General features: G+C 37.4%; 1 protein-coding gene across 2 annotated transcripts in view; it reads left to right on the top strand.

Annotated features, from left to right (window-relative positions):
• The window catches only part of LOC136030487 (carnitine O-palmitoyltransferase 2, mitochondrial-like), a 106,405-nt gene that overhangs the window by 21,641 nt on the left and 65,602 nt on the right, over positions 1 to 19,162 (top strand). For both annotated transcript variants that reach the window (XM_065709504.1, XM_065709506.1), the window contains exon 4: positions 16,412 to 16,553. In XM_065709504.1, coding sequence (XP_065565576.1) covers positions 16,412 to 16,553 — 142 coding nt within the window. The remainder of the gene's footprint in view (positions 1 to 16,411; positions 16,554 to 19,162) is intronic.

Genomic DNA, 19,162 nt, shown 5'->3' with positions numbered 1-19,162 from the left:
ATATATAGAAGGATCTTGTCCTTTAAAGTTCTAATTTCAAATTCCGACCAGATCCTGTGACATTCGGGGGAGTTGGAGAGGGGAACCGGAATTCTTGGAAAACATGAAAATTGGAGTATTTATATCTTACGAATAGATGATCGGATCGTAATGAAATTTGATTTTTAGAAGGAATTCATGTCTCAGAGCTCTTATTTCAAATCCTGACCAGATCTTTTGACATTGTGGGGATTTGGAGGGGGAAATCTTGGAAAAACACTTGGAGTGTAGGAATCGGGATGAAGCTTGGTGGATAGAATAAACATATTCCTTGATACGTGATTGACAGAATCGTACTGGATTTGCTCTCTTTGGGGGAGTTGGGGGGAGGGGTTCAATGATTTGGCGAGTTCGGTGCTTCTGGACGTGCTAGGGCGATGAAAATTGGTAGGCGTGTCAGGGAGCTGCACAATTTGACTTGATAAAGTCGTCTTCCCAGATTCGACCATCTGGGGGGCAAAAGGGAGAGGAAAAATTAGAAAAAATTAGGTATTTATAACTTACGAGTGGGTGATAGGATCTTAATGAATTTTGATATTTAGAAGGACTTTGTGACTCAGAGCTCTTATTTTAAATCTTGACCGGTATTAAGCCTCTTATTTTCCTTTTTAAATCAATCTATTGATTCATAGAATTTTGTTAGAGCTCATACCATATGATCTCTTGGCTCTTAGCTCTTCTCGCCTCGTCACAAGTGCCATATGAGCTCTTAGCTCTTGTTATCCTTTTAAAAACTTTACCTTACGTTAGACTTCTGTCTTAACTAAGCTTTAGTCTTATTTTCTAGGACACTTATTTATTAATATTCGCCTTTAATTATTTCTTCTGTAAACGCTCTATCTTACATGTTAGATTGAACTTCTGTTTGAACTTAGCTTTAGACTTCTTTGGCTCTTATTTGTTTACTTTTGACTTTTATATTTGCTTCTGTAAAAATTTTAGCTTACATGTTAAATTTGACACCTGTCTGAGCTTTAATGTTTCAGTCTGACGACATAGCTGGTGGGTAAATCGTATATTTTGTTTCTGATTTCTAGTAAAATTATGGAAGTATTAGTTTTCCAAAAGATTTTGAGTGCCTCTTATTTAAGCTATAACGTTTAATGAGGATAGAAGGATTGTCTTGAGGGGTTCTAATGCAGCCAGTATGTTAATCTATTTTTGAGGGTTAGGGGTAGCCTAGTAGGTCAGGCGAACGAAAAAAAAAATGAAAACATATCTGGAAATATTTAAACATATTTTGACATCATGTGATTTCGGGCGACTAGGCTCAGAGGTTATGACTACCCGTTCTTCATTAGCCTCTCTAACAGAATGGCTTCTGCAATATCACTAAGCCTTCTCAAGGGATTTGGACTATTCTTGATGAACCTCATCCAGTCCATTTGAATTTAACTCTTAGCATCTACGTAGCTATGTTACTTCTTCTGTATCCGTTTAATAAAGAACAAATCCATTTTTTTTGTTTTTAGTCCGGTTCTCCACTCCGATTTTATTACTCAGTTATAGATAAAGAAACAGTAAATATTTTTTCATCTTTAATTTCTTAACTTTCAAGTCAAAGAAGCAGGATTTTTTGTGGGAGGGAGGGAATACTACATGTGATAATTTGAAAATGAGTACCAAGAACTTCGGCAGATCTGAGACTTTACGACGCAGGTCTGGGCCAAGAGCCCCTCCCCACGCCTCCATACCTGCATCCTGAGAAGAGACTGTTTTGACTGGGACAAAAAACGCCTGAAGACTTTTGTATTGTTGCAATGGAAGAAAGGAGAGCTAATATGCAAAAATAGTTTGGTAGAAAAAATAATAAATTCGAAAGAATCAGTCCCAAGCTAAACCTATTTTTCCCCTTTTTTTGTATTCCTGGACTTTAGCTCCAAAGTACCTGACTTACTATTCATAGAAATTAGAATAAATGCCCAAAAATGGTATTTAAAATCTTTTTCCATTTTACTATTTTTCCCCCTTTAAAATAATTGATTAATTGTATATTCATATGTACTGAAATATGTACCGCTCGTATAATGCAGATAATTTTCACGTAGGGCATTGTTGCATCATCTTTCTGCATTGATATCTATTTCTTGACATCTATTCCCAAGAAAGGAAAGTCGACAACTCAGTGTTCTTCGTTCCGCCCGATAACCATGTCTACAACTCTGTGCAAGCTTTTCGAGCTGTTGTTTATCGACGAATTGAAGCATAAATGTTATACCTCTCCATATCGGTTCGGTTTTCAGCAAGGCTTAGAGTGTTCTGATGCTCTTACAGCGATGGCAAATGTTTTAGTCGCTGCAGATGATAGCGGTGAAACGCTTGTTTTGGCTGGATAGGATTTCTGTCGGGCGTTTGAATGACATCGTGCTTTTATTTGCAGCAAAATAAGGAGTGAATACGTCCATCATTAGTGTTTTGCGAGACATGTACTCGAGTATAAGATTTCTCCTTAAGCTGCGTCCCGACAAATGTAGTTGCTTCAGAAAACCGTAACTGTGAATTTGAGGCACAGCTTGTTTTATTTATTACGAACACATTGGTTTGAGCTTTAATACTGATAAAACAGTTGTTCTACCATTCAACTATAAAGGGAATAGAAATGCAATAAGTCTATCCGGCTCTGAGGTTTTCTTTTGCTAGCAGCATGCCTGGGCATGCCTATTGGAGCAAAGAAACTGTAACCTGGCAATTAAAAATTATGCCAGTAAGATCCGGGCTGCGTTTGTCTCCTGGCTTCAAACGTTTCGTACATAAGTAGGGTTCACCGTTCTCACTTATATAATAGCCTAATAGTTCCTCACTTACTTGCCCTTGCTACTGTTTGGTCTTTCCCTAATTGTGGCAAAAGAAAGCAATCATCTCATTTTCTTTAAATTTGCGAAGTATTTAGTGAAACTTCCAAATTGGACAAGTATATCTTTTCTGCAAAGAAAGTATCATTTGATAAACCCAGCTGGAGTTATTGAGAAGTGTATTTGTCCCAGCCTTACGAGCTCTGCTCTCTGCTGGGACATGGCATTGTTTTGGTATTTTTAAGTTGAATAAAGAAAAAGTTGAAGTTGTGAATTCACTACCGAATGCCAGAATTTTTCCAATCTTTGATCATTTCTGTTTGTCCCTTGTTTGTAGTTGTCAAAGTGAGTTTTTATTTCTGTTGTCTCTTTTTTTTTCTTGATTTTTACTGCGTCTTTTTCTGGGCTTTCTGCCCAGTTTTGTGATGGGTTATCAAACAGTTCGTGGTAACAAACTGTAGTAAGGAGCGACCCGGCTCAATAGTAACCAAAACTCTAAAAAATGGAATTTTGATACCAATAGCTACATCAAAAGAATCTCATTTTAATGGTGATTTTAAATATATAAGTTTCATTAAGTTTAGTCTTACCCATCAAAAGTTACGAGCCTAAGAAAATTTGCGTGTTTTTAGTAAATAGTGGAAAACAAACCCTAAAAGTCAAAGAATCTTAACGAAAATCACACCATCAGATTCAGCGTATCAGAGAAACATACTGTAGAAGTTTCAAGCTCCTATCTTAAATTTTGTATTTTTTGCCATAAGGCAGATCAGGGATGCGTGTTTATTTGTTTGTTTGTATGTTTTTTGTTGTTTTTTTTCCAGGGGTGATCGTATTGATCCACTTGTCCTAGAATAATGCGACAGGGCTCATTGTAACGGAAATGAAAAGTTCTAGTGCCCTTTTTAAGTGACCAAAAAAATTGGAGGGGACCTAGGCCCCATCCCACGCTAATTATTCTCCCAAAGTCAACGGATCAAAATTCTGAGATAGCCATTTCATTCAGAGTATTCGAAAAACCTTATAACTATGTTTTTAGGGACGACTTACTCCCCGACAGTCCCCGTGGGAGGGGCAACAAGTTACAAACCTTGACCAGTGCTTACATATACTAATGGTTATTGGGAAGTGTACAGGCGTTTTCAGGAGGACTTTTTGGTTGGGGGAGAGGTTGAGAAGAATGGGATATGCTGGGGGAACTTTCCATCGAGGAATTTGTCATGGGGGAAGAAAATTTCCATGAAGGGAGCGCAGGATTTACTATCATTATTTAAAAAGAAATAATGAAAAAATAAATACGAAAAAGTTTTTTCAGCTGGAAGTAAGGAGGAGCATTAAAACTTAAAACAAACAGAAATTATTACCCATATGAGGGGCTCACCTCCTCCTAATACCTTGCTCTTTACGCTAAAGCATTTTTAGTAATTTCCAATTCTTAATGAATTAAGACACTTAAGCTTTAGTGTAAAGAGTGAGGTACGGACGAGGGGGCGAACCCCCTCATATATGTAATAAAACATGAGAATACAAAAGTTCTTTACGTAAGCTTATTTATAAGTTACGTATATCTTTTACTAATAAAAAGATTCGTAAAAAGTTAAAAGGTCTAGTTGCCTTTTTAATTAACCAAAAAATCGGAGGGCAACTAGGCTTCCTCCCCCGCTCTTTTTTTCTCAAAATCATTCGATTAAAATTATGAGAAAGCCATTTAGCCAAAAAAAAATATACAAATTTCATTTTGATTATTCCCCTGCGGAGAGCCAAAATCAAAACATACATTGATTCAAAAACGTTCAGAAATTAAATAAAAAAAAAAGTTTTTTTTAACTGAAAGTAAGGAGCGTTTTTAACATTAAAACTTAAAACGAACAGAAATTACTTCGTATATGAAAGGGGCTGCTTCATCATCAACGCCCCGCTCTTTACGCTAAAGTTTTTACTGTTTTAAAAAGAAGAGTTGAGAGAAAGAATCAGACTTTAGCGTAAAGAGCGGGGCGTTGATGAGGAAGCAGCCCCTTTCATATACGAAGTGATTTTTGTTCGTTTTAAGTTTTAATGTCGCTTCTTACTTTCAGTTAAAAAAAACTTGTTTTTTTTTATTTAATAAATAAAATGATGATGATGATAGTCCATCCATACCGTGTGACAAACTTGTAAATGTTTGCAAAGGTGCCTGGCAAGGAGCTGTCTCTTCTCTAAAACGCTTCAATAACTACGTACTACATCCGCAAGCACTGTCCCTCATCTTCTGTCCTGCTTGGCCTTAGCCTCTCTCTTGTTTCTTATGCTGATGATATTTTGAATGTAAGCCGATCCTTAGGGAGGATTCCAATATTTTTGAAATTTTAAGCCAAGAGTACGCTAACAGTGGCCTTGATTTTAACCCTGGAAAATCAGAAATAGTGTTTTCCAACTGGAAAAACTCGCCTCGACTTTCTTCAGTCCGTCTAGGAAGCTCTGAAGTCAAACTTACCGAGCAGATAACATCACTTGAACTCTCTATTGGGCCATCTATTCAACTTGCTCGTCAGTTGCTAGTATCCCCTATTCAGCCCCGTGGTTGCATTGCATATGCTTCATTCATTAAAGCAAAGCGTCATCTTAATAAAGCAACAATGGCAACTCTATATAAGACAATTGCAATGCCTCACGTTCTTTATTGTTCACCCTTTTGGAAAATATTTACTCTAACATGTAAAGAAATAGGTTACATTGCTTCAAATTTGCCAAATACTTTCTTTGCCTTAATCCATGGACTCAAAATTCAAAATTGATTTAACTACAACATTACTGAACCATATGTAGCAGCTGAAAAGTAAATTCCAAAGCATAATTCAGAGGCTCATAGCCACCAGTGACACAATCTACTTCTACAGTAACCATGTGAATCGTCTGATAAGTGGAGTCGATTATATGTATGTAATTTCTGGTCTATTTGTTGACTCCTTTATTTTGTCGTATTTTGCGATTTTTCTTCACTTTTTATGGCACTTGGTATCTACCAAGTGACCTATAGCGATTGCAAATTCTGTTGGTCTGTCTGTCCTGGTTTTGCTACTTAGGCACTTACAGGTAAGCTAGGACGAAGAAATTTTTCAGGCGTATCAGGAATCAGACCAGATTAAATTAGAAATTGTCGTTTCCCGGATCCGGTGACATTGCGGAGATATTGGGGCGGGACCTGAAATCTTGGAAAACGCTTAGAGTGGAGGGATCGGTATGAAACTTGGCGTGAAAATTAATCACAAGTCTTAGATACGTGATTGATATAACCGGAACAGATCCGCTCTCTTTGGGGGAGTTGGGGGGAGGGTTAATGCTGAAAAATTAGAAAAAATGAGGTATTTTTAACTTATGAAGGAGTAATCGGATCTTAATGAAATTTGATATTTGAAAGGGTATCGTGTCTCAGAGCTCTTATTTTAAATCCAGACCGGATCCGGTGACATTTGGGGGAGTTGGGGGGAACCTAAAATATTGGAAAACGCTTAGAGTGGGGGGATCTGGATGAAACTTGGTAGGAGAAATAAGCACAAGTCGTAGATACGTGATTGACATAACTGAAACGGATCCGCTCTCTTTGGAGGAGTTGGGGGGGAGTTTAATTCTAAAAAATTAGAAAAAATGAGGTATTTTTAACTTAAGAAGGAGTGATCAGATCTTAATGAAATTTTGTATTTAGAAGGACCTCGTAACTCGGATCTCTTATTTTAAATCTCGACCGGATCCAGTGTCATTGGAGGGGGGACTGGAGGGATAAGGATGAAACTTGGTGGGAAGAATCAGCACAAGTCCAAGATATGTGACGGAAATAATTGGACCGAATCCGCTCTCTTTGGTGGAGTTGGAGGGGATAGTAATTAGGAAAAATTAGAAAAAAAGGAGGTATTTGTAACTTACGAGTGGGTGATCGGATCTTAATGATTTTTGATATTTAGAAGGACCTTGTGACTCAGAGCTCTTATTTTAAATCCCGACCGGCATTAAGCTTCTGATTTTCCTTTTAGAGCAATCTATTGATTATTATAATTTTGCCAGAGCTCGTACCATATGAGCTCTTGGCTCTTCCGACCTCGTCACAAGTGCCATATGAGCTCTTAGCTCTTTTTCTTTTAGTTTTTTTTTCTGCCCCATCATTATTTTTGTTAATTTGACGCGTTATAAAAAGGTTCATTCGTATATATATATATATATATATATATATATATATATATATATATATATATATATATATATGTATATATATATATATATATATATATATATATATATATATATATATATATATATATATATATTCTCCTTCTGTCTTTTTTTTTTATTTTTTTAATGTTTGTGGTGTTGCATTGGTGATTTTTCTTTTCATTATGTCTTTATAAACGAGGAATAATTGTAAATGGTTGTATTTATTTATTTTTTCTCGAAAACGGGTCCATATTTTTCCGGGAAAATTGGTTACTTGGGATATTCTTGCATTAAAAACTGATCTAGATAGGCCATAAGCTTGAGAAAATTCGTAAAGAGCATTAATTTTGGTTTTTGCAGATGACGTCATGTAACATGTTAGTATATGCCTATATGATATCTTATAGGCATTTTCTTGTATGTCATGCATGGCATAAATCAGATTGTTGAGTTTCCAACAGATCAATTTTATATGTAACACTAGCTGTTGGGGTGGCCCAACACCTAGTTGGCGGGGGTGCTTCGCGCCCCCCCCCCCCAAGTCCCCCCGCGCGCGTAAGTCGTTACGTGCCATATTTGTTACGCACCATTATAGTTGTGTCCCTGTGTCCCACCTGTGAATATAGATAAATATATATATACTAGCTGTTGGGCTGGCGCTTCGCGCCACCCCAACACCTTGTTGGTGGGGGCGCTTCGCGCCCCCCCAAGCCCCCCCGCGCGCGTAAGTGTTACGCGCCATTGTAGTTGTGTCCCTATGTCCCACCTGTGAATATAGATATATATATATATATATATATATATATATATATATATATATATATATATGTTTTTAACTACGTAAAACTTGCGAATATACAACATTCTTTGCTGTCCCATCGTCTGTGCATATAAATAGATTGTCAAGTTTACCGACTCTTGAACATGCAACGTATAATGGTCCATGGGAAAATAATCCGTATTCAGATCTATACCTCATGATTCTATTGATTGCCATTGAGCTTTGTTGATGGTGATTGCTAATCGACCATTTCCTTTGTTGCCGTCGTCATTTATATATCCCCCTGTGCCCCCCGGCGTCCCCGTTGTAGTTGTGTCCCTGTGTCCGGGTCGTCATTTATATTCCCTGTGTCCCCGTCGTCATTTGTGTCCCGGTGTCCCAGTGTGTGATTTCTATTTGAGTGTCCCGGGCGTCATTTATATTCGTCAGGATATTGTAGGGCATCGTAGCATTGATGAGTTTAAGCAATTCTTGTCAACTGATTGTTTCGCCTATAAAGAATATTATCTCGAGGTAAGAACTGATCACCGACCACAACGATTGCCACTTTGTTGATAGTTGCGTATCAGGAGGCATCAATTCGATTGCTGTTTTTAAGCAGAAGCACTAAATTATTATTTTTGTGGAAAAGATGATATATATAAATATATATATATATATTTTCTTTTTAGTTTTTTTTTTAGTTTTTACCTTTTTTAGTTTTTTTCTTCTTTTGTATTAATGCTAAAGCCAAGGTTCAAACCTGGAGCCTCTCGGACCTAGAACCTGAAACATAACGCTTTACCAATTCAGCTACTTCGGCGTGAATACATTCGTTTTGAGCAGCTTCCTCGGGTGTTGCCATTGTAGGTTCTTCAGTCATTTTACAATTAGAAATTTCTCTTTCAACGGTCTTCTTACAATTAAAAATTTGTCTTTAAACGATATTCTTAAATACCTGTGTCCTGGTCGTCATTTATATTGCCTGTGTCCCGGTCGTCATTTGTGTCCCGGTATCCCAGTCTGTAATTTCTCCTTGAGTGTCCCGGTCGTTATTTATATTCCCTCTGTCCCGGTCGTCATTTGTGTCCCGGTCTGTAATTTCTCTTTGAGTGTTTTTTCTTTTTATTATTTTTTAGTTTTTTACATTTTTTCTTTTTTCAGTTTTCTTTTTCTTCTTTATTTTTCAGCTTCACTATGAAATACATATCGCCGAACCTTTGTTTTTTTAACTAAAATCTGGTAGGCATTGATGACCTTATCCAAGTCAAGATCCCAAACCCAATCATCATCGCTATCATTTTCAGTTTTGATATGTTTTGACTCTCGCTGTCCAGGTGGATCTTCATCTAACTGCGCGGTTTTGCGTTCTTTAGCCTCAGGCCTGTTTCCTTGCTGTTCTTTTGATTCCTCGGCACGCTTTCTTTTCTGACTTTCTCTATCAGCAGCAAGTTTTTTGGCATAGACTCTTTGAGCATCTTTATCGGCTTTTGCCATTGTAAGTTCATCAGTCATTTTAAACTTAAACATTAATAGATTTCTACGTGAACATATATGTCTTAAATATCTTTAATGACGTCACCGTCATAGCAAAAATGACGACAACTAACTTCATGACGCCAGTCGACACAGAAACATGACGTCACCTGATCCACAGACAGACAACTTATTTTTATATATATAGATAGATATAATTCTAAAATTGTCAGGTAATTTTCTATTTTGAAATAAAAACTAAAAATTATTGCTCAGACAACATAAATATTTTTGATATTTACATAATAGCTTTTGTGGTTCTGGACTGAAAACTAAATATGCTAATCAAATTGGGAATTGCAATCTTTTAGGTTGAAAAGGCAGATCCATTGGAATCATGAGAATAAGTGGAATAAGAAAAGCCTCACCCTCAAAAGGCCCTCTCAAGATTGTTGCCTCTATTACGTTATAACAGACATAACACGTCATTTGTGTCCCGGTGTCCCGGTCTGTAGTTTCGTTAGTCGACAAACATGACGTCAGACGACAAACAACTTCATGACGACATACAGCTCAATCCTTATAATGACGGCAGTCGACAAACATGACGTCAGTCGACACACAAACATGACGTCAGTCGACAGACAGACAAACAACTTATTTATATATATATATATATATATATATATATATATATATATATATATATATATATATATATATATATATATATATATATATAAGTTGTCTGTCTGTCTGTCAGGTGACGTCATGCTTCTGTGTTGACTGACGTCATCAAGTTAGTTGTCGTAATTTTTGCTACGACGGTGACGTCATTCAAGATATTTAAGACATATGTTCACGTAGAAATCTATTAATGTTTAAGTTTAAAATGACTGATGAACTTACAATGGCAAAAGCCGATGAAGATTCTAAAGAGTCTATGCCAAAAAACTTGCTGCTGATAGAGAAAGTCAGAAAAGAAAGCATGCCGAGGAATCAAAAGAACAGCAAGGAAACGGGCTTGAGGCTGATAGAGAAAGAAAGAACAGAAAGCGTGCCGAGGAATCAAAAGAACAGCAAGGAAACAGGCTTGAGGCTGATAGAGAAAGAAATAACAGAAAGCGTGCCGAGGAATCAAAAGAACAGCAAGGAAACAGGCTTGAGGCTGATAGAGAAAGAAAGAACAGAAAGCGTGCCGAGGAACTACCAGAGCAACGCGGAAGCAGACTTGCTGCTAAAAGATAAAGTGAAAAAAGAAGGCGTGCCGAGGAATTACAAGAACAGCAAGAAATCAGGCTTGCTGAAGTCAGGAAGTTAGTTGTCGTCATTTTTGTTATGACGGTGACGTCATTAACGGTATTTAAGAAATTTGTTCACGGAAAAATGTTTAATTGTAAAATGACTGAAGAACCTACAATGGCAACAGCCGAGGAAGCTGCTCAAAGAGTTTATGCCAAAAAACTTGGTGCTGATAGAGAAAGTAAGAAAAGAAAGCGTTCCGAGGAATCACAAGAACAGCAAGAAAACAGGCTTGCAGCTGATAGAGAAAGTAAGAAAAGAAAGCGTGCCGGGGAATCACAAGAACAGCAACAAAATAGGCTGGCGGCTAAAGAACGCAAAACCGCGCAGTTAGATGAAAATCCACCTGAACAGCGAGAGTCAAAACATATCAAAACTGAAAATGATAGCGATGATGATTGGGTTTGGGATTTTGACTTGGATAAGGTCATCAATGCCTACCAGATTTAAGTTAAAAAAACAAAGGTTCGTCGATATGTACTTCATAGTGACGCTGAAAAATAAAGAAGAAAAAGAAAACTGAAAAAAGGTAAAAAACTAAAAAAACACTAAAAAGAAAAAACACTCAAAAAGAAATTACAGACCGGGACACAAATGACGACCGAGACAGAGGGAATATAAGTGACGACCGGGAACCTCAAAGAGAAATTACAGACTGGGACACCCGGACACAAATCACGACCGGGACACAGGGAATATAAATGATGACCGGGACACAGGGACACAACTACAACGGGGACGCCGGGGGCACAGGCGGGATATATATATGACGACCGGGACACAGGGATTGTTCGAATAGAAATTACAGACCGGGACACATGGACAAAAATGACGACCGGGACACCGGGACACAGGGAATATAAATGACGACCGGGACACTCAAAGAGAAATTACAAACTGGGACACCGGGACACAAATGACGACCGGGACACAGGGAATATAAATGACGACCGGGACACAGGGACACATCATTAGAATAATGAGGTATAGATCTGAATACGGATTGTTTTTCCCATGGACAATTATATGTTGCATGTTCAAGAGTCAGTAAACCTGACAATCTATTTATAAGCACAGACAATGGGACAGCGAAGAATGTTGTATATTGGCATGTTTTACGTAGTTAAAAACATATATTTATATCTATCTCTATTCACAGGTGGGACACAGGGACACAACTACAATGGCGCGAACTAATATGGCGCGTAACGACTTACGCGCGCGGGGGGGGCTCGGGGGGGGCGCGAAGTGCCCCACCAACTAGGTGTTGGGGTGGCGCGAAGCGCCACCCCAACACCCCAACACACATATATATATATATATATATATATATATATATATATATATATATATATATCCGATGAAGATGCTCAAAGAGTCTATGCCAAAAAACTTGCTGCTGATAGAGAAAGTCAGAAAAGAAAGCGTGCCGAGGAATCAAAAGAACAGCAAGGAAACAGGCTTGAGGCTAAAGAACGCAAAACCGCGCAGTTAGATGAAGATCCACCTGGACAGCGAGAGTCAAAACATATCAAAACTGAAAATGATAGCGAGGATGATTGGGTTTGGGATCTTGTCTTGGATAAGGTCATCAATGCCTACCAGATTTTAGTTAAAAAAACAAAGGTTCGGCGATATGTATTTCATAGTTAAGCTGAAAAATAAAGAAGAAATCGAAAACTGAAAAAAGAAAAAATGTAAAAAACTAAAAAATACAAAAAAGAAAAAACACTCAAAGAGAAATTACAGACCGGGACACAAATGACGACCGGGACAGAGGGAATATAAATAACGACCGGGACACTCAAGGAGAAATTACAGACTGGGATACCGGAACACAAATGACGACCGGGACACAGGCAATATAAATGACGACCAGGACACAGGCATTTAAGAATATTGTTCAAAGACAAATTTTTAATTGTAAGAAGACCGTTGAAAGAGAAATTTTTAATTGTAAAATGACTGAAGAACCTACAATGGCAACACCCGAGGAAACTGCTCAAAACGAATGTATTCACGCCGAAGTAGCTGAGTTGGTAAAGCGTTATGTTTCAGGTTCTAGGTCCGAGAGGCTCCAGGTTTGAACCTTGGCTTTAGCATTAATACAAAAGAAGAAAAAAACTAAAAAAGGTAAAAACTACAAAAAAACTAAAAAGAAAATATATATATATATTTATATATATCATCTTTTCCACAAAAATAATAATTTAGTGCTTCTGCTTAAAAACAGCAATCGAATTGATGCCTCCTGATACGCAACTATCAACAAAGTGGCATATATATATATGTTTTTAACTACGTAAAACTTGCGAATATACAACATTCTTTGCTGTCCCATTGTCTGTGCATATAAATAGATTGTCAGGTTTACCGACTCTTGAACATGCAACATATAATGTTCCATAGGAAAACAATCCGTATTCAGATCTATACCTCATGATTCTAATGATTGCCCTTGAGCTTTGTTGATGGTGATTGCTAATCGACGATTCCCTGTGTCGCCGTCGTCATTTATATATCCCCGTGTGCCCCCCGGTGTCCCGGTCGTCATTTATATTCCATGTGTTCCGGTCGTCATTTATGTCCCGGTGTCCCAGTCTGTGAATTCTCTTTGAGGGTCCCGGGCGTCATTGATATTCCTTGTGTCCCGGTTTCCCGGTCGTTATTCGTGTCCCGGTGTCCCAGTCTGTATATACATTCGTTTTTGAATTGGTCTTTTTTTAGGTTTTAGTTTTCTGCCTTTTTTTGTTTTTTTTAGTTATACCTCATGATTCTAATGATTGCCCTTGAGCTTTGTTGATGGTGATTGCTAATCGAACATTCTCTGTGTCCCCATCGTAATTTATATATCCCCCTGTGCCCCCCGGCGTCCCCGTTGTAGTTGTGTCCCTGTGTCCCGGTCGTCATTTATATTCCCTGTGTCCCGGTCGTCATTTGTATTCCGGTGTCCCAGTCTGTATATACATTCGTTTTTGAAATGGTAAATGATGAAATAAATTTTTTATTTTTCCTCTTTTTTTCTTTTTAGTTTTTTTTTTTTTTGGTTTTTACATTTTTTTAGTTTTTTTAGTTTTTTTTCTTTTTTCTTTTTAGTTTTTTTTTTATTTTTATTTTTTTAGTTTTGTTTTTCTCCTTTATTTTTCTTTTTGTTTCCTTTTTTTAGTTTTTTTATTTTTTAGTTTTTTTAGTTTTTTAGCTTTTTTAGTTTTTTTATTAGTTTTTAGTTTGTTTTTTTTCTTTTTAGTTTTTTTGTAGTTTTTACCTTTTTTTCTAGTTTTTTTTGCTTATGTCCTGGTCGTCATTTATACTCCCTGTGTCCCGGTCGTCATTTGTGATGGTTTGTTGACGGTGTTTTGTTGATGGTGATTGCTAATTGAACATTCCTTGTGTCCCGGTCGCTTTCTCTTTGAGTGTCCCGGTCGTCATTTATATTCCCTATGTGCCGGTGTCCTGGTCGTCATTTGTGTCCCAATGTAATTTCGTAATTTCGTCAGTCGAAAACATGACGTCAGTCGACACAGAAACATAACGTCACCTGACACACAGACAACTTATTTTTATATATATATATAGATTTTTAACTACGTAAAACTTGCGAATATACAACATTCTTGGCTTTCCCATTGTCTGTGCATATGAATAGATTGTCAGGTTTACCGACTCTTGAACATGCAACATATAATTGGCCATGGGAAAAACAATCTGTATTCAGATCTATACCTTATTATTCTAATGATTGCCCTTGAGCTTTGTTGATGGTGATTGCTAATCGAACATTCCCTGTGTCCCCGTCATCATTTATATATCCCCCTGTGCCCCCCGGCGTCCCTGTTGTTGTTGTATCCCTGTGTCCCGGTCGTCATTTGTGTCCCGGTGTCCCAGTCTGTAAATTCTCTTTGAGTGTCGCGGTCGTCATTTATATTCCCTGTGTCCCGGTGTCCCGGTCGTCATTTTTGTCCCGGTCGTCATTTGTGTTCCCGTGTCCCGGTCTGTAATTTCTCTTTGAGTGTCCTGGTCGTCATTTATATTTCCTGTGTCCCGGTCGTCATTTGTGTCCCGGTGCTTTTTTGATGGTGATTGCTAATCGAACATTCCTTGTGTCCCGGTCGCTTTCTCTTTGAGTGTCCCGGTCGTCATTTATATTCCCTATGTCTCGGTGTCCCGGTCGTCATTTTTGTCTCGATGTCCCGGTCTGTAATTTCGTCAGTCGACAAATATGACGTCAGTCGACACACAAACATGACGTCACTCGACACACAGACAACTTATTTTTATATATATATAGATATATAGACTAGCTGTTGGGGTGGCGCTTCACGCCACCCCAACACCTAGTTGGTGGGGGCAATTTGCATCCCCCAAGCCCCCCGCGCGCGTAAGTCGTTACGCGCCATATTAGGTACGCGCCATTGTAGTTGTGTCCCTGTGTCCCACCTGTGAATATAGATAGGTATTTATGTTTTAACTACGTAAAACTTGCTAATATACAACATTCTTTGCTGTCCCATTGTCTGTGCATATAAATAGATTGTCAGGTTTACCGACTCTTGAACATGCAACATATAATTGTCCATGGGAAAAACAATCCGTATTCAGATCTATACCTCATTATTCTAATGGTTGCCTTTGAGCTTTGTTGATGGTGATTGCTAATCGAACATTCCCTGTGTCCCCGTCGTCATTTATATATCCCCTGTGCCCCCCGGCGTCCCCGTTATAGTTGTGTCCCTGTGTCCCGGTCGTTATTTATATTCCCTGTGTCCCGGTCGTCATTTGTGTCCCAGTGTCCTAGTCTGTAATTTCTCTTTGAGTGTCCCGGTCGTCATTTATATTCCCTGTGTCCCGGTCGTCATTTGTGTCCCGGTGTCCCGGTCTGTAATTTCTCTTCGAACATTCCCTGTGTCCCGGTCTTCATTTATATATCCCCCCTGTGCCCCCGGCGTCCCTGTTGTGGTTGTGTCCCTGTGTCCCGGTCGTCATTTATATTCCCTGTGTCCCGGCCGTTATTTGTGTCCCTGTGTCCCAGTCTGTAATTTCTCTTTGAGTGTCCCCGGTATCCCGGTCGTCATTTGTGTCCCGGTGTCCCGGTCGTCATTTGTGTCCCGGTGTCCCGGTCTGTAATTTCATCAGTTGACAAACATGACGTCAGTCGACAAACAACTTCATGACGACATACAGCTCAATCCTTATAATGACGTCAATCGACAAATATGACATCAGGCGACACGCAAACATGACGTCAGTCTATTGCGACAACGCCAATGCGGGCAGCTAAAGCAAAGGCCATTGCTAATTTTTTTAAAGTAAATCAAAATCTAACAAGAGCTAAGAGCTCATATGGCACTTGTGACGAGGCAAGAAGAGCCAAGAGCTCATATGGTATGAGCTCTAAAAAAATTCTAAGAATCAATAGATCGATTTAAAAGGAAAATCAGAGGCTTAATACCGGTCAGGATATATATATATATATATATATATATATATATATATATATATATATATATATATATATATATATATATATACATATATATATGTCTTCCTTTTCTCCTTCTGTCTTTTTTTTTTAATGTGTTTGTGCTGTTGCATTGGTGATTTCTCTTTTCATTATTTTATTGTTATATATATATATATATATATATATATATATATATATATATATATATATATATATATATATATATATATATATATATATATATATATATATATATATATATATATATATATATATATATATATATATATATATATATATATATATATATATATATATACTAGGTGTTGGGGTGGCCCGAAGCCACCTTTTTCTCCTGTTTGTGGGAAACTTATGCAGCCTTTGTATCTCTTGTAGATTTATGAAATCATTGAGGTCAGAATTGTTAGAACCAGAGGTCTACCACATGGATCCTAGTAAATCAAACACTGATAGATACAAGAGAATTATGAAGTTTCAGCCATATTTCATTGCTACCTATGTGTCCTATCTATTTAAGGTACGGTACTGTTTGTCTGAAATACTGCCAATTTAGTGTACTTTTAGATTTAATCATAATTTTAAATCGAAACAAAATTAGTTTATGTTTGATATTACTATTTTTTTTCTGTTTTTTATAGTTTTTTAAATACTGCTGCCGGTAGGTGTAACTCATCGTTGATGTTGGACCTCTGATGAAAGGTTTATTTTGTTTTCCTCTTCCCCACTCAACCTGTCCTTGCCACTTCTGTTCTTAAGGCTGTTACTCTTGCTACAGTACATCGTTGTTCGACTTATCGTGCTGAGTAATTATAACAGACAGGGTGATATACTAATATCATCTAACATTAGTACGGTGGCCTTCTGAAAATTTGGTTTTACAATTTTTTCTTTGCAATTGATGTGCGTTAAATATTTAGACGAGCCCCATAAATAAATACCTATGGTGAATAGTCTAGAATCACTGTTTTTTTTTTTTTTTTTTTTTTTTTTTTTTTTTTTTTTTTTTTTTTTTTTTTTTTTTTTTTGGTAAAATAGGAATTTGCTACTTCCGACAGTGACATGTCAATTGTTATTGCTGTTCAAAATTTTTTTGATCCTTCTTGGGTTGCTGTTAAAATTGAGCGTGGATGTACTAACTTATAGACTACTTTCCTCCAAAGCCAGTTCTATGTCAGGAAACTGGCTTAAGAGTTTGTTCTAAAACTCTCTCAGATATCGCATGTTAAAACATTTCAGCAGCTTGAGTTGAGGCTGGAGAGTGAGGTACTTTCTAATACAAATCCAAGATACATGAAAGTCGTGCTTTCTGAAAAATTTGGGATGGGCAACGAATTTAGAAACATTTCCTTTTCCGATGTTTTTTTGTGAGCTTCCTTGATTTACGCTAGAAGCTGAGGCAAACTAGAGATACAGGAGAACACTTATTCTTTTTTTAATCAGCAGTTGTCCAGGAGTAGGGTAAGATTTCATTGATTTCCGTAGGTAGCCTCCATATTACGGGCCATGGAGCCTTATGGAGGCGATTAGTATAGTGTTCTTGGAAATACTCTTTGTAATAATAAAAGAAACTGAACTGAAATGACAGCTCAACAAACAGACAAGGTGATATACTAATGTTATCTAACATTAGTACGGTGCCCTTCTTGGAGTTTGGTTTTACAATATTGTCTCTGAGATTGATGTGCGTTAAATTTGTGGAGGAGCCACATAAAATAAATACCTATGGTGAATAGTCTAGTATTCTGGTAAAGTAGGAATTTACTGCTTCTGACAGTGGCATGTCAGTTGTTATTGCTGTTTAACATTTTTTGATTTTTTTCGGGTTGATGTTAAAATTGTGGGTGGATGTACTAAGTAACTAACTCATAGACTACTTTCCTTCAAAGCCAATTGTATGTCAGGGAACTGGCTTAAGGGCTTGTTCTAAAACCCTTTCAGATATCGCATGTTAAGGCATTTCAGCAGCTTGAGTTGAAGGTGGAGAGTGAGGTATTTTCTGATATTTTCTGAAGTCGTGCTTTTTGAAAAATTGGGTCAATGAATTTAGAAGGATTTTCCTTTTCCGATGTTTTTTGTGAACATCCTTCGTTTTATTTACGCTAGAGACTGAGGCAAACTTGAGATACAGGAAAAATACTAATTCTTTTTTTAATCAGTAGCTGTCCAGCATTAGGGTAAAATTTCATCGATTTCATTAGTGCAAGATATAGCCTCCATATTATGGGCCATGGAGCCTTATGGAGGCCATTGGCATAGTGTTCTTTTAAATGTTTATTGTAATAATAAAAGGAACTGAACTGAAATGAATGGCAGATATTTTCCATGAACATTCTCATCTTTATTGACATTGGGAAAGTCTCAAGTAATACTGATTTGAGACTTATGGTGAAATTTCTGGCTGAGTAAATTTGAAGCATACAAAACAAGTGTCTGGTTTTATTTTTGAAATTATTATTACTTGCTCCTTTTCTCACCTTCCTTCGTAGAACTCCAAATGTAGTAAGTAGTGAATAATATGATTGTCTACTCACGAGAAAGTAGATGAATATAAATGAAATCGTAGACAGTGCTTTTACCTTGGGGAAGAAAAAACTTTTATTATTCCGAGTGTGTAAGGTACCTTTCATTCAGCTCTAAACTTGTTTACTGTTGTCCCTGGTCTAGTGATTAAATGTTACTCACTATGTAAGAGAGTATGGATCAGTAAAGGATTCCTTTTTTCAATTATGAGCTGTTCTTCTCGCCCTCTCCTTTAATTTGGTCCCTGGTCTATTGATTAAAGGCTACTCACTATTTAAAAGAGTATGGATCACTAAGTGCTCCTTTAATCGGGTCCCTCGGGTCTCTGGTCTTGCGAAATAAAAATATGCTGATCTAATAATATTTTTATCAGTAGCCGTAAATTTATTACAAAATGGAGTGAATGCGAGGACATGAGGCATCGGAAATGTGATGTATACACGGGCAAGAATACACTTGCTGTAGCAAGCTTTGCAGCAAACTATCATACCAAATACTTTTTTAAGTTTCTCTCTTCGATGAAATATAAAGGGAGTCCTTGACGTTTTACACTATCCCCTATCGGCAGACCGAGATAGTTAATACAAGCAGATAACTAACCACTTT

The sequence above is a fragment of the Artemia franciscana genome, chromosome 8 (assembly GCF_032884065.1).
Source record: "Artemia franciscana chromosome 8, ASM3288406v1, whole genome shotgun sequence".
Lineage (NCBI taxonomy): Eukaryota > Metazoa > Arthropoda > Branchiopoda > Anostraca > Artemiidae > Artemia > Artemia franciscana.
Note: the sequence above shows the minus strand (reverse complement) of the source record. Positions and strands in the feature narration are given on the sequence as shown.